At 43.5% G+C, this 16,134-nt stretch overlaps 1 protein-coding gene across 1 annotated transcript in view; it reads right to left on the bottom strand.

Annotated features, from left to right (window-relative positions):
• PUS10 (pseudouridine synthase 10) overlaps positions 1-16,134 on the bottom strand; it is a 145,595-nt gene that overhangs the window by 88,938 nt on the left and 40,523 nt on the right. The window contains exons 6-7 of the mRNA XM_073628101.1: positions 13,392-13,426; positions 3,184-3,295 (exon numbers count right to left, since the gene is read on the bottom strand). Coding sequence (XP_073484202.1) covers positions 3,184-3,295; positions 13,392-13,426 — 147 coding nt within the window. The remainder of the gene's footprint in view (positions 1-3,183; positions 3,296-13,391; positions 13,427-16,134) is intronic.

Below are 16,134 nucleotides of genomic sequence, written 5' to 3'. Positions count from 1 at the left end.
CTGGGGCAGAACAACGGGTGCTGTCTCTGTCACCAGTACATATTCCAAGTATAGAAAATTGACAGGGGGGGTTTCCAGTTATCAGCAACTAATGCCGGGACCATGCGGTCCTTGCTTCCCAAGACATTTTTTGGCAATTTGTCAATGTTGGGGAACTCTGCAGGTGGATCCAGTTCTACCTAGATGACACCTTCCCTCTGTTTCAACTACTACAGCATCTTTGAATCCGGGAAGTGGTAACACCGATAATAGGGTTAGCCAAATAAGGCCAGGAGGGCTTGGTACACCGACATAGCCTTGGACATTTCCAGTCCAGCTGGACCTAATGGTCTTGGGTCCTGTTATCTCCGCACTGTTGAGCATCTGGAAGCCAGCTTCAGGGAGCTTCAATTACAGGACTTGGAAATATTTTATGCCTGGGGTGAAGCCAGGTAGAGGCAGCTGCAGATATATGTGAATGGAAGTCTTTTTCCTTTCTCCAAATTGGTAGGGGAAAGGATATTGGCCCTAAGTACCATTAGGGGTCAGATTCGCCCCTATCCATTTTTTTTACAGCGCTGCACTGTGCTGTGACATGCAGGGCTATCCAGAGAGGTGCGATATTATGCAAACATCTTGCATAATATTGCACAGCCCTGGAATACAGAGAAACCCCATGCTCTGGTGTGAACAGGACACACAGAAAACTTTTGTTTTCTGTGTCACTGCAGTTACCCGTGTTTATCCATGAGGAAGAACACAGGTAACAGCATATCGTATGAATGGGCCCTATAAGAGAATATATGAGAGCTACAGTATTTTAACTGACAAATGATTTGTATTTCTGTCTATCCATTTCTGAGATTTACACAACCTTGCCACACAGCACAGCCAGGTGGATTACATAAGTTTCTCTGCAAGGTCCCTTTTACACAAAAGGTCCATAAAGGACAATGGAGGGGCTGATCGGGTCCGGCTGAAAAACAGACAGCCGGACCCGATCAGGCCTTCCATTCGCCTTTATGGGCAGTCGGATGTAAATGGACCTGGCTACCTTACCTGAAAGCAAGGTTCATAAAGACATGAATGAGCAAGTTTGGGGTGGAGGAACTTGACTCACCTGCATAGAATCCTAACCTCAACCTGATAGAACACCTTTGGGATGAATTAGAGCGGAGACTGTGAGCCAGGCCTTCTCGTCCAACATCAGTGCCTGACCTCACGAATGCGCTTCTGGAAGAATGGTCAAACATCCCTGTAGATATGCTCCTAAACCTTGTGGACAACCTTCCCAGAATAGTTGAAGCCGTTATAGCTGCAAAATGTGGGCCAACTCAATATTGAACCCTATGGACTAATGCTCCGTACACATGGTCGGATTTTCCGACGGAAAATGTGTAATAGGACCTTGTTGTCGGAAATTCCGACCGTGTGTAGGTTCCATCACACATTTTCCATCGGATTTTCCGACACACAAAGTTTGAGAGCAGGATATAACATTTTCCGACAACAAAATTTGTTGTCGGAAATTCCGATCGTGTGTACACAAATCCGACGGACAAAGTGCCACGCATGCTCAGAATAAATAAAGAGATGAAAGGTATTGGCCACTGCCCCGTTTATAGTCCCGACATACGTGTTTTACGTCACCGCGTTTAGAACGATCGGATTTTCCGACAACTTTGTGTGACAGTGTGCATGCAAGACAAGTTTGAGCCAACATCCGTCAGAAAAAATCCTAGGATTTTGTTGTCGGAATGTCCAAACAAAGTCCGACCGTGTGTACGGGGCATAAGACTGGGATGCCATTAAAGTTCATGTGCGTCTAAAGGCAGGTGGCCCAATACTTTTGGTTATATAGTGTATGTCCTGGTGATGTTGGCATTCCCTGGCACAATATAGATACGTGCAAGCCATTTTTTACCGTTTATACCAGACACACAAGTTATTAAAAGCACAGACATATACATGTAAAAGGAGTATTTGTGTCCAAATGTACTGTATTACATTTTGCTCTTTTTCAAACTGATCCTAGTCCTTTAAATTGTAAGCTCCTTGAGGGCAGGGACTGTACAGGTTCATAAAGTGCTATGTAAGTTGCAGTGCTTTATAAATACTTATAATCGAAAAAAGAAATAATAATTATGATTACAGCAAAGGTACTGAGAATCAAAACTTCCTCCGGAATTCACAAAGAGTGTCGTGGATGCTTATTAGAAACCGGTCTCTTCTTTTGGTGCAACTTGCAACAGGCTCATGTCATGTGACACAATTTACTCCAACCTAAAAGAGGTCTTTTTCACCTCCACTTTTCTCTTCACCAATATGGCAGGAATTCTTAATGAATTTGTCACAGTCATAGCGCCAGTATGTAAAAGTGTCACAAAGTACCTGAATTTGTTACACACAATGGAAGGCAAACTGTCACAAGGCTTTCATGAAATTGACACAGGACTTTCTAATATGGCCATAAGGCCAGAAATAGTCACCGAATCTTTATTTAATTGGTCCCTTATCTTCCAGCTAGTGATGACCTGGCAAAATAGGGTTGCAAAAAAGTCTGTGTGCTTGTGTAATGAATTCACACAGGCGATAGCACACCTTACCATTTCCAACAACAAGAACTCGTGGATTCCTGCATCTAGATTAACAGGTGTGTGCAAATAACTGGGGCAATTCAGCCCATACAATGCAATCACAGGTTACAGCAGTGACTGTTCCCACAACCAGCATTTACTTGCAATGATCGTGGCTGGATGTATATGTGTGCACCCAGCTGATTAAGGAGTGATCAGCACCAATGACTGGCATTTAAATAAATACAGATACTATGTAATTCATGTGTATTCAATTTTAAAAGGATGAGACCCCTAAGCCCCGGTACACACAGGGGCGATTTGTCAGGCGACTTAGCCGCCTGACAAGTCGCGTCCCATTCTGTACTACAGAACCGTTCTAATAGGAGCGATGCATGCAAGTCGCTCCGACTTAGAAAAAGGTTCCTGTAGTATTTTTGGGGCGACTTCAGGCGACTTGCATTGACTTCTATACAGAAGTCGATTTGCAAGTCGCCGCTGAAGTAGTGTGCAGGTCGCCTCGGTGAGGCAACCTGCAAGTCGTGCCGCCCCTGTGTGAACCGGCAGTAAGGAGAACAGAGACAGAATGAAAGAACCATGCATGGGTTTAGTAAACTCTGAAAGTTACCTTGCTCACAGCTTGAACCCCCAGTTCATCAGAAATCAAGGGGTGGATTATCCACTTATAAGCCTCCTTTAGCTGGATTATGTCCCCTTTGTCCAAGACACGGCCATTTTTCCTGTTTAGAAACAAAACCAGGTATATTTAGGATACCCATTACATATACATTACATAAAATATCTGCATATTGCCACTGCAGTGCCAGTAGTCTTTCCCTAAAATAGAACTACAGTCTCCATTTAAGAAAAAAAAAAAAAAGTGCTGCAAAACAGGTGTACGTGTGTGTGATTAATTATATTTAAATGAAAAAACACAGAGAATAGCGCACACATACAAAAATGCAAAAAGAGTAACTTAAATCTTACAAAGCTGCTTAAAAGCACCTATAAATATGAGTATTTAGTCACATAATATAGCCAGACCATGCTTAAGCCCACCACTGCGCCAAAGTACCCCATTTTCAGGGGGTCCTACACTATTCATAAAAAAGAAAGATAAATCCCACTTCTTCTTTTGCCATTTTTTGTATGTGTGCGCTGTTCTCTGTGGTTTTATTGATATATAGGTCTTTATAGCAACAGTAGTGTTTGATATTCAGGTTTATGCCCCTTTCACACTTGTATGACTTGTCCTACGATTTAGGACTGCAAAGTCATATGACAAGTCATTCCCCATGATTTCCAATGACTACTATTCATATTAATACGACGTCAAGTCGTGCCGACTTCAAAGTAGTCCCTGCCCTACTTTGGTCCGACTTTGATCCTACTTCAGCCTATGATCCGAATTTGGCATGCGACTTGTGCTCTGATGATTTTGAAGAGGAACTCCACGCCAAACTAAAAAAAACCGCTTGGTTTCCCCTTCCAAGAGCATACCAGGCCCTTCGGTCTGGCATGGATTTTAAGAGGAACCCCCACACCAAAAAAATGGCGTGGGGACCCCACAAAATCCATACCAGACCCTTATCCGAGCACGCAGCCCGGCAGGTCAGGGGAGGGGGAGGGGACGAGCAAGCGGGGTCTGCGGGCGGGGAGCTTATCTGAATCTCGAAGCCCCCTTTAACAAGAGGGCCCCCAGATCCCGGCCCCCCACCCTATGTGAATGAGTATAGGGTACATTGTACCCCTACCCATTCACCTGCAAAAAAAGTGTCAAAAATAAAACACAGTAAACAGGTTTTTAAAGTAATTATTAGGCAGCTCCGGGATCTCTTCCGGCTTCTTCTCCACTCTCCGGCTCTTCTGTCTCCTCCGCTGATGTCTTCTAGCCCTCTCCGGTTCTTCTCCCTTTGTCCGCTGTCTTCTGCCTCTGCTGGGGCTTCTACGCTGTCTTCTCGTTCTTTTGCCCGGTCTTCTCCGCTGTCTTCTCCCTTTGTTCTTCTTCCGATGTTGACTCAATGCTCTCTCCCGCTGTAATGATGGGTGCGCGGTGTGCCACTACTTATATTGGCATGGGGCGGGGTCACCGTGCGTCCTCATCCGGAGGCCCGCCCCATACCAATATAAGTAGTGGCACACCGCGCACCCAGCATTACAGCAGGAGAGAGCGTCGAGTCAACATCAGAAGAAGAACAGAGGGAGAAGACAGCAGAGAAGACCAGGTTCCAGATTTTGATAAGCTCCTTGCACGCAGACCCCACTGTTGAGGGCATGCGGCCTAGTACGGTTCGGGGGGGGGGGGCTCGCTCGTCCCCACCCCCTTTCCTGACCTGTCGGGCTATGTGCTCAGATAAGGGTCTGTTATGGATTTTGGGGGGGGGGGGCCCACACATGCCAGACCGAAGGGCCTCATATGCTCTTGGAGGGGGAACCCATGCCATTTTTTTTTTACATTGTGCGTGGCGTTCCCCCTAAAGATTAACACCAGGCAGTGCCTGGTATTGTCGGGGGTCAAACTCGGATCCCTGTTCATTGAAGTCGGACGCATGTTGGACTTCAAGTCGCAGGGCAAAGTCGGATCCACAGTCGTACGACTGTCTTGTCAAAATCGCTGCAAAATTGCGCGACTTTGAAGTCGCACAAGTGTGAAAGGAGCCTTAGGGTGTGCCCCCCAACTTTTTGTCTGTTTGTTACACATTGAGTCCAGAACAGACTCCTTGGGGTGGAGCACCCCACCCTCCCACACCAGTATTTCATTGTCAGTGTCCACTAATTAGTTGCTCAAGGAAGTCCTTTCATAGTGCAATTTAAGCAATGTAGTCTGCAGCTTGCACACATCTCCCATGTAAGGGGAGAGTATCTCCCACGGTTAAGAGAAGTGGGATTTATCTTTCTTTTTTATAAATATTGTAAGACCCACTGAAAATGGGGTACTTTGGCACAGTGGTGGGCTTAAGCATGGTATAGCCATATTATGAGACTAAATCTTTATTTACTCAATAAGATTAGGTGCTTTTAAGCAGCCTTGTAAGATTTAAAAGTTACTCCTTTTACATTTTTGTATGTTTGCGCTAGTCTTTATAGCAGCATCAACTTTAGATATTCAGGTTTAGGGTGTGTGTCCCCCAACTTTTTGTAGATTATATATATCCATATATACACACACACAGCCTTGAAAAAGTATTCATACCCCTTGAAAATTTCCACATTTTGTCATGTTACAACCAAAATTAAAATTAAACGTAAAAAAAATAAATACAAATAAATATCTGAAAAGTGTGGCGTGCATTTGTTACAGCCTCCTTTACTCTGATATCCCTAAGTAAAATCTAGTGGAACCAATTGCCTTCAGAAGTCACCTAATTAGCAAATAGAGTCCACCTGTGTGTAATTTAATCTTAGTATAAATACAGCTGTTCTGTGAAGCCCTCAGAGGTTTGTTAGAGAACCTCAACAAACAAACAGCATCATGATGGCCAAGGAACACACCAGACAGGTCAGGGATAAAGTTTTGGAGAAGTTTAAAGCAGGGTCAGGTAATAAAAAAATATCCAAAGCTTTGAACATCTCACGGAACACTGTTTAATCCATCAATCGGAAAATGGAAAGAGTATGGCACAACTGCAAACCTACATGGACGTCCACCTAAACTGACAGGCCGGGCAAGGACAGCATCAGTCGCAGAAGCAGCCAAGAGGCCCATGGTAACTCTGGAGAATCTGTCCACAGGACAACTATTAGTCGTGTACGCCACAAATCTGGCCTTTATGGAAGAGTGGAAAGAAGAAAGCCATTGTTGAAAGAAAGCCATAAGTAGTCCTGTTTGCAGTTTGAGAGAAGCCATGTGGGGGACACAGCAAACATGTGGAAGAAGGTTTTCTGGTCAGATGGGACCAAAATTTCACGATTTGGCCTAAAAGCAAAACACTATGTATGGCGGAAAACTAACAATGCACATCACTCTGAACACACCATCCCCACTGTGAAACACGGTGGTGGCAGCATTATGTTGTGGGGATGCTTTTCTTCAGCAGGGACAGGGAAGCTGGTCAGGACTGAAGGGAAGATGGATGGAGCCAAATACAGGGCAATCTTAGAAGAAAACCTGTTAAGAGTCTGCAAAAGACTTGAGACTGGGGCGGAGGTTCACCTTCCAGCAGGACAACGACCCTTAACATACAGCCAGAGCTACAATGGAATGGTTTAGACCAAAGAATATTCATGTGTTAGAATGGCCCAGTCAAAGTTTAGACCTAAATCAAATTGAGAATCTGTGGAAAAACTTGAAATTTGCTCTTCACAGACGCTCTCCATCCTGACAGAGCTTGAGCTGTTTTGCAAAGAAGAACGTGCAAAAATGTCACTCTCTAGATGTGTAAAGCTGGTATAGACATCCCCAAAAAGACTTGCAGCTGTAATTGCAGCAAAAAATGGTTCTACAAAAGTATTGACTCGGGGGGGCTGAATACAAATACACGTCACACTTTTCACATATTTATTTGTAAAAAAAATGTTGAACCATTTATCATTTCCCTTCCACTTTACAATTATGTGGCACTTTGTGTTGGTCTATCACATAAAATCCCAATAAAATTAATGTCAAGGAGTATGAATACTTTTTCAAGGCCGTGTGTGTGTGTGTGTGTGTGTGTGTGTGTGTGTGTGTATATATGGTAGCGTGTCAGCATAAGCCTTGGTCATGAGAGGACATGCAGGCTCTGCTCCCAGTACAGGCAGAAAACTGACTGTGCTGGTATGGATGTGCTTCTATGCTCTGGTGTGGTCAGTTTGAAAAAAGTTGGGGGATTGGGAGGATCACCAGGTATTTCACACAAAGGGAGAAATACAAAAGAGAACAGGATACTATTTTAGACAAGTACATGGTACAACAGACACATATCAGGAATGTGAAATGTTGGAATAACATACTCTTTAACTATAAGTGCATCTACACTTAGTTTTCTCTCACAGCCCCCTGCAAAGTCCTACAAATACCTGCTGGGTCTCTGACAGGGAAGTAAACCTAACATGGTTTCTTGTAATAGAGTGGCAACAAAGGTATACTGCTCCTGAATTCAGAGCAAAGTTGCCACTCTCATGTATGCTTGCACTACAGTGAGATGAGTAAATGTTGCAGGGGGCATGACTATTGGATATTGACTTTTGGCAGCAGTGGGAGCCATTGGCTCCTGCTGCTGTCAATCAGACAGTGAGCCAATCAAGAGACAGAGGGGGCGGGCTGAGCCGCTGCTCCGTGTCTAAATGGATACATGGAGCAGCAGTTTAGCTCGGGTGCCCCCACAGCAAGCTGCTTGCTGTGGGGGCACCCGGCAGGAGGGAGGGGCCAAAAGTGACAATGTGGGACCTGAGAAGAGGAGGATCCGGGCTGCTCTTTGCAGAATCACTGCACAGAGCAGGTAAGTATATGTTTGTTTTTCTTAAAAAAAAAAAAGAAGACTTTAAAATCACTTTAAACAAAGCAAGGTTAAATCAGAACTCCAGACAGATATAAAAGACAGGAATTACTGCATCAACATGTAATCATGAATAAAACATTACATTTATATTTAAATCAAAAAACAGTTTTAGCACCTGAATTTGATTCCAAACTCTTTTAAAACAGCACTTAAAGTGGAACTTCACTCTCCCAATCAACATTGATTATTTTTAATTCTCATGCTGCTAGCTAATGTAAATAGATAGGAAAGTATATCATATTTACGTCTTTTAAACTTTTTTTTTTTTTTACATTTCTTCGATTACAACCTGGTTTCTTGCCTAGGCAAATTATGTCATACATCCCAGGAGTCTTCAAGAGGGGAGGAGAGTAGGAGGGGTTTTCTCAGCTAAGCACACTCTCCTGCATGCATGCTTGAGCTAAGGGCAGATGGCTTCCAGGAAGTAATTGCCACTTGAATCATTTGCCCTTACTCAGGATGGCAACGGCCAGAAATGCTAGGGCTGGGGGGAGGGAGGGGTTCAAAGTGGTTGCTCAACAAATAAAGCATAGGAGACATGGACGGATGGGGAAGTTTGCTTTGAATATTAAACATTTATTAAATAGTGTTGGTTTGTGGTGCTCAGATGCAGTGAAGATCTGCTTTAACCACAACCAAGGCACTTTCACCCCCTTCCTGCTTAGGCCAATTTTCAGGACAGTCACACTTTGAATTACAATCGTGTGATCATGCAATGCTGTAGCCAAACAAAATTTGTATCATTTTTTTGAGACAGATAAAGCTTTCTTTTGTTGGTATTTATTCACCACTGAGTTTTTTTATTTTTTGCTAAACAAATGAAAAACAACCGAAAACTTTGAGAAAATTTCTTTGTTTTGGTTATAAAATTTTGTAATTAAGTAATTTTTCTCCTTCACTGATGTGCGCTGATGAGGCGGCACTTATCGACACTGATAGGTGGTACTGACAGGCATCACTGATGGGCACTGGCAGGTATCGTTGATGGGGCTGCACTGATAATCATTGCACCAATTATCAGTGCAGATTTCCCCTGTGAGAAAAACCACTTATCAGCTCTCCTCTACTCACAAACTGTCAGCATGAGTAGAGGAATGCCGATAACCAGCATTGCCTATTTACGTAGTGATTGGACACGTCGTAGGCTCTTTACCGTGATCGGAGATGTGGTGTGTCTGAGCGACAGACTGCACCACTGATCGCCAGGCTGCGCACCAGCAGCATGTTCTGAAGGACGTCATAGGACGTTCAGTCAGAACATTTAAACCACTGCCCAGCGGTCGTTTTGCTATAGGCTGGACAGAAAGTAGTTAAACAATTACATGTCAGAGGCCACAAATATTGTAACGGCTGACTTTTATAAAATAGGCACTCACCAGTCCAGCACTGTCTACTCCCAGGCCGGTTCTTCACCGGTCTTTGGGTTCACTGTGCCGCTCTCTTGGCTGTGGGAAGTCAGCGGTGACTTCCTGCTGTTTCACCAATGGCACACAGGTGACGTGCTGCGTTTGCAGACTGGTCCTGCAGCCTCCTGGCACGTGTGACGGGGCTATGGACCTATACAAGAAAAGCTGAAGTGGGAGCGGATACCTGTCAAAAATAGGTAGCCGTCAGGGCTGGCTCAGCCCTTCCTTCTCTGAGCTTGCTGATCAGCTGTCGGCTAATTGCCAGCTCTCATCTCTCTCCACATTTAACCAGCTGTTGTGGATCTGCTCGTCAGTCCTGCCTTCTTAAAGATCTCCAGCTCACTTCATTCCTGCCTTCGCCTTGGTCACATCACAAGAAACCATCTCCTGCGTTCCTGTTTAAGGACTGGCTTTGCTGACATCCCTTCTGGCTCCTTATCCTGCTTGCTGTTCCTCTACTTGGATCCCTGACTTCTGGCCTGGCTGATTACCCGATCTGGTTACTGAACTCTGGCTTGGCTGACTACCCGATCCGGTTACTGGATATGCTCTGACTACACTTACTCTATTTATCTGTTTATTTTTATTAATAAACAAATGTAATTTTACTGTAGTTCTGTCTCGGTCTGGTTCATGGTTTCTGACAGTAGCTGCTCCCGGAAATATATAAAAAACAAAAAGACAAAAACAGAAAAAAAATGTTTTTTCCAATGATGGCAGAGAGAAAAAAAGAGGGAGGAAGGATAAGCAGAAATTCCCATTTTAACTGAAGTTCCACTTTAAGCTAGCCATGCTCCAGTAGAATTCCATTTAAAACGTTTGTTCAGTTTTCTAAGAGCTAATAGGGACAAATCGACAATCTTTTTTTGATCTTAGAAATCAGAAAAATGTTCTCAATTGTTATCAGAACACCAAAATTCTAACTGTGGTTTTTGGTCGGGCGAAATTGTGCTTGGAAAACTTTAATCTGGAAGTGAAACTTTCCTTATCACAAGCGTTCAATCTTTCATGTAAACTATTGTATATGCTATAGGAATGTATGAAAGATCATTGCAAATAAAGTTTTCAGTGTAGGGGATCGAGTGCATTTAAGTGAACTGAAGTATAATTTTAATCAATTCAGAATATCAAGTATTACCAAAGTTGACGCATTGGCAATCAAACTAGCATATGAAATTTGCTGAGTCCATGATGGTGCCATCAAATGTTCTGGCAAAAGATTTTCCTGAATTTTTATAGGAAAATTACAAACTAAATATTACTGATGTATGACTAGCTTTAGAATGGGGAAGTGAGAGGCAGGACTTGAGGCCAAACTGGGGAGTTGCATGTAAATATGGTAAGAAGGAACATGCTGATAGGAGGAGAGGACAGAGTGAGCAGAAAGAGCAAAAAATTACCTCATCAATCTGCTGCCACTCTTTCAGCCTAGGTTCACACTTGTGAGATGTGGGAACCAGAGCGATTACAGCACCGGTCCTGGGCTACTAGCCAGGCCTTAAGAGTTACTCACTACCAGTTGCCACATCCACCCCCTACCCTGCCCTGCCCCTAATTCTGTCCCTAAACACGCCTTCATAAATTATATCATGAAATGGCACCGATAAATGTTTTATGCAGAATTAAAGCGGACCTTTTTTTTTTTAAAATCCAGTAAATTCTTTATTGAGATATAATACAGTGAAAAAAAAGTCAAAACACAGTACGTACAAACTACCCAAATACCATCTCAATACATATATCCTCAATAGACCATGAACACCCCTAAACAAAACAAAAAAACCCCAACCAATACTTACTATAGAGCTCCTTCCAAATTGGGGCCTAGAGCATCCATTTTCTCCATATAGTCTCAAATTTCCCTTGACAGCCTTGATGCAGTTAATATATGTTTCTTTTAGTAGGATTTCTTTTATTTGCATTCTCCATTCCTCCACTGTTGGTGGATAAACTGAGATCCATTTTTGTGCTATTAAAGCAGACCTTCAGTAATTTTTTCAAGTTTCCATCTAATAAATCTGCTGCCCTTGTTGTTTTTAACTTTGGATAGTAAAACATTTTTTTTTTTTTTTGCCAGTAAATACCTTATACAGCCCACTTCCTGTTTCTTGTCTGGTCATTAGCCTAGGCTTAGGACATTATGCACAGCTCTCTCTCATTTCAGAGTTTGCCAGGAAGGGAGGAAGGGGGGGGGTGAGTCATAAGAGGGCCAATGAGAGCTGCAGAGCTGGAGGTGTGCCTCTGTGTGTCTGTGTAAATCCAGGAACTGAACAGGCAGCAGCTTCAGCTGCCCACAGTTAAAATGAATGCAGCCAGACTTAGTGGAGGGAGATTTCTGCAGCATATTTGGCAAGTACAGAATCACAGTATATATAAAATAATATGTATAAGTGGTTGGAGGGAAGCTTCAGAATGACAAAGATGTTTTTATTACAAATTATGTGAGCAGACTGTAGCACTGTTACAAAAATAAATATTAACCAGCCCATAAATGCAACCTCATCGGTGCCCACCAATGCAGCCTCATTGGTGCCCATCAATGCAGCCTCATGGGAGCCGATGCTCCTCCCAGCGATCGGCCAGGAAACTATGGGGGAAGGAGAGGAAGAGGAGAGCCGGCCGGATCACACAGAGGGGGAACTCTGCTGTCAAAGTCCCGCCACACCTGAATTGGCTCCTATGATAGTCGTCAGACTACTTCAATTTTCCGGCACTGGATCAGTGTGCGTTCTATCACAGGAGGCGGGACTTTGACAGTGGAGATCCCCATTCTGTGTGATCTGGCCAGCTCTCCTCTCCCTTCCCCACAGTTTCCTGGCCGATCGCTGAGAGGAAAATTGGCTTCCATTCAACCATGCCCCCCCACCTTCGATTCTGCTCCATGCTTGCCCTCAGCTAATTTCTACTTGCCGAATGAGAGCAGGCGAGTGTAAATTTTGAGGCCTGGTTTAACAGATTCACATGCTGCTAAAAACAGAAAGGCTCATCAACGATGAAACTCCATGACATTGAGCGGCTTCCATATCCATGACAGTAGCTTTCACATGAACCCTTCAGCGTTCCTCTACCGAGAGAGTGGCAATCGTTCCTGAAGGTTTATCATTGATGAGCCTTCCTGTTTTTAGCACAATGTGAGTTTCCCAACTTGTGAATCTACTGAACAGTCATACAGTCTACACTTAGAGATACTTTTCCTATTTATTTTTGTTTCCATGTTGAGTCAGCTTCTGCTCTTAGGGCAAACTTGCCCGGGTGGATGGACTCATAAAACTTTTTGTTTTTATACTACAACTCACAAGAATTTAGGACTGTCTTCTATTACTAATGTGGACAAAGCTTGTGGCCATGGGGTGTATAATCCAATGCGCCTATTTTTATTTTGTTTTTTAGTGGAAGGAAGCTACTATTTTATTTCTGAACTGTAATTCGAGTTATCCAGCTAGGGGTGCAGTGTGATGGGGCTGTGTAAATATCAGGATTGGATAGCAATACAAATCCTGTGTCAAGTAAACCGGCTCCCAAATATTTGATCTGTGTATTTAGTTGTTTGTCTGGAGTTTAGCTTTATATTACCACAACCAATATGGTGGTTCCCATTACTAAGAAACATGAGGGTATGCAGCAAGTCAATCAATTGAACTGTACAGAAGGTGCTAATGGGTGGACTAACTCCTCTATTTAATTTAAGGAGTGATATATTGGGGCAGATAGGGAGGAGGGGGGGGGTGAGGAATTACAGTTTGGCAGTTTCCCATTAGGAAACGGGTTAACAGGAGAAACTATTAAACACTAATTCTGCCAACTGGTGACCTAATCAAATGCTCAGAAATCATTGACCCAGTCCACTCTCAGAGCCTGACAGATGCATTTCACTTTCATTATACATATATAAACAAAAATGTGTAATATCAGCAGGGCTAAGAGTTAAACTCACAAACAGCATTACTCACTTCATTTCCTGTTGTGCTTGCAGCCACGCACAATGCTATGTTCGAGTCACACCCCACCATGAAAAAAAGAAAAAAAAAAAAAGAAAGGAAGATTTTTTCATTATTTCTATGTTTGTTCACATTTCTTTTTCATAAGTAACAGTGTATGGTTACCTTTATACTATATCTGAATAATAAAACTTGCCAAACATTTTTGCATTTGTCTGATGTTCTTGTATACAATGCCTTCACACTCCAAAAATGTAAATTGAAGCGCCACACCAGTGCTAAAAGCTCCAGATACAACAGTTTCCGATAAAAGTCAGGGGGACAATACAAAGAATAGCCAGTGCATTTTGGGGGTCCAAAAAAAAGCTCCCTTCACTAGGACTAGAATCTTCATATCAATACAATGGGGGAGATTTACTAAAACCAGTGCACACAGAGTTTGGTGCAGCTGTGCCCAATCAGTCTCCAGGTTTTATTGGCAAAGCTTAATTGAACAAGGTGAAGTTAGGCCCCTTTCATACGGGCGGACCGTTAAGGTCCGCCTGTGAGTTTTTTAGGCAGACCTGAAAGGACGCTCCATGCAGGTCTATGGAGTGACGGATGTCAGTGGTGACATGTCCGCTGACATCCGTTGAATCCAAACGGATGGAAACTTTATTTTCCATCCGTCTGGCGGAACAATCCGATTAAACAGACAGGCGGTCCGTTTTGATCCGATCCCCCATAGAGGAGAGTAGAGCTCTGACAGGTCCGTCCCTGCACAGTGAGCGGATACGGACCTGTCATCTGCCGGCTCAGCGGGGATCAATGGAGCGATTCCCACTGAGCAAGCAGAGTCCGTCAAAACAGAAAGCCCCAAAAGCTTTTTGTTACTATGCACAGCTGCACCAGTTTTAGTAAATATCCCCCACTATCCGCTTCTCAGGAGAAGTATGGACTTAAAAAAAATCCCAAACATTTATACTCACCTAGGTGGGTGCATCATCGATCTGACGCTGCATCTGTCCACCTCTGGCTCTGCAGTGAGAACTGAACGATCAAACACTGCTGATCGCCCAGTTCTCCCCTCTGGTCTGAGAAGGGAGCAGTGACCATCAGTCACTGGCTCTCTGCTCTGCCCCTCCAGCCTTCTCTGGAATGGTGGGCTGTGGAGGGGGCAGGAGGGGCTGGCTCAGGCTCCCAGCGAATTGCTGAGAGACTGAGCCAGGTGCCAGTCCAGACTTCTGGCGGCCAGTCAACCAGTACAAAGTAATGGCAGGCTGACAGCAGCTGTCACTGTTCGCATGTAGCCACACACCAAGCGGTTACCTGCAGTTGGGGAAGGGTATCCAAGCCAGATATGGATATGATATGGAGATGTCCTTGTGCTTTTTCTAGCCCTGGTGAATAGGGCGTTTTTGGACCACCAAAATGAGGTGGCTACTCTTTATGTTGTCCCCATGACTTTTATCGGAAAAAAGTAATATCTGGAGCTTTCAACAGTGGTGTGGCGCTTCAATGTACATTTTTTAGCGAAGACTGAGGCACGGCAACTTCTGTTAAGGTCAGTTCTGTCAAATTCTACTAATTTTATCCTAATGGAAATTAAGAGAGGGAGCCAGCGAGAGAGGGAGAGATACAAAAGCTGCCATTGCAGGCCTCCTTTAAAAATTTTAGTTGCCTGGCAGTCAAGATAAACTTCTCACCTTGACAAGCATACAGCAAATGAAGCCAGAGTGAAGAAAGGCCTCTTAATCTGCATATTCACTTCAAGAGGGTCAGCATGTCACCCAGGAGACTATCATTTTAAGAAGAGGGGGTCCAAAATAATGCAGTCAGATATAGCCAGCTTCACACAGGGCATTTGAAAAGAACCTAGACTAGACCTTGGGTGGAACCAACTAGGCTCAGACAGATAATGGTTTTGAAATGAGGGGCACAATAGCCTGCATTTTCAAAGGTCTATAGTCAGTCATTCTAAGCATGAGGAGGACAGGTATGAAGTGAAGATGAAAAGAATATCATTCAATGGGTAGGCTCTGTCTGAGTCAGCTAAAAATAACAATTGTAATAACAACCAAGCCTGGAATTAGACCATGTACACCTGAATGATGATGCCCTTTAGCAAAAGCCCTCCCCCTTATCTCAAGATTATTTTGGCAAAAACACTGCTAGAATTAACTGCTTTATAAAAAAAAGCCACCTTTTATTTGTAGGGGCCACGAAACAAGAGAGAAGAGAGATGGTTTCACATTTCTTGAACTGTAAGGATCCACAACACCCCCTTATCGCTACAGTTTTCTTACTAAATTTACCGACCATGTCCACAGGTAGCCAGAAAAGAGAAACAAGAAAAAAGTTATTGCAAATAGTTAATTCTGAGGCCTAGTTCGGCCTCTCCAACCATGCTGTCCTAGGCACCAACTTGTGAATGCAGCCCTGATAGCAACTGGTGTGTACAGCTAAAAAAAAAAAAAAAAAAAAAAATGCAAGTGTTGGTCTGACTGGAAAATGTATAGAAACATTTGAAAGGGAAATACTCTTTTTTTTAAGTTTTGTTAAATACAGTATCCCACAAAAGTGAGTACACCCCTCACACTTTTGTAAATATTTTATTATATCTTGTTTATATTTCTTCATGTGACAACACTGAAGAAATGACACTTTGCGCCACCTTCCGTTTGAGGATGCCCCACAGATGCTTAATAGGGTTTAGGTCTGGAGACATGCTTGGCCAATCTACCACCATTACCCTCACCTTCTTTAGCAAGGCAGT

This window comes from Aquarana catesbeiana, linkage group LG04, assembly GCF_042186555.1.
Source record: "Aquarana catesbeiana isolate 2022-GZ linkage group LG04, ASM4218655v1, whole genome shotgun sequence".
Lineage (NCBI taxonomy): Eukaryota > Metazoa > Chordata > Amphibia > Anura > Ranidae > Aquarana > Aquarana catesbeiana.
This window is presented reverse-complemented; position numbering and strand designations above follow the sequence as displayed.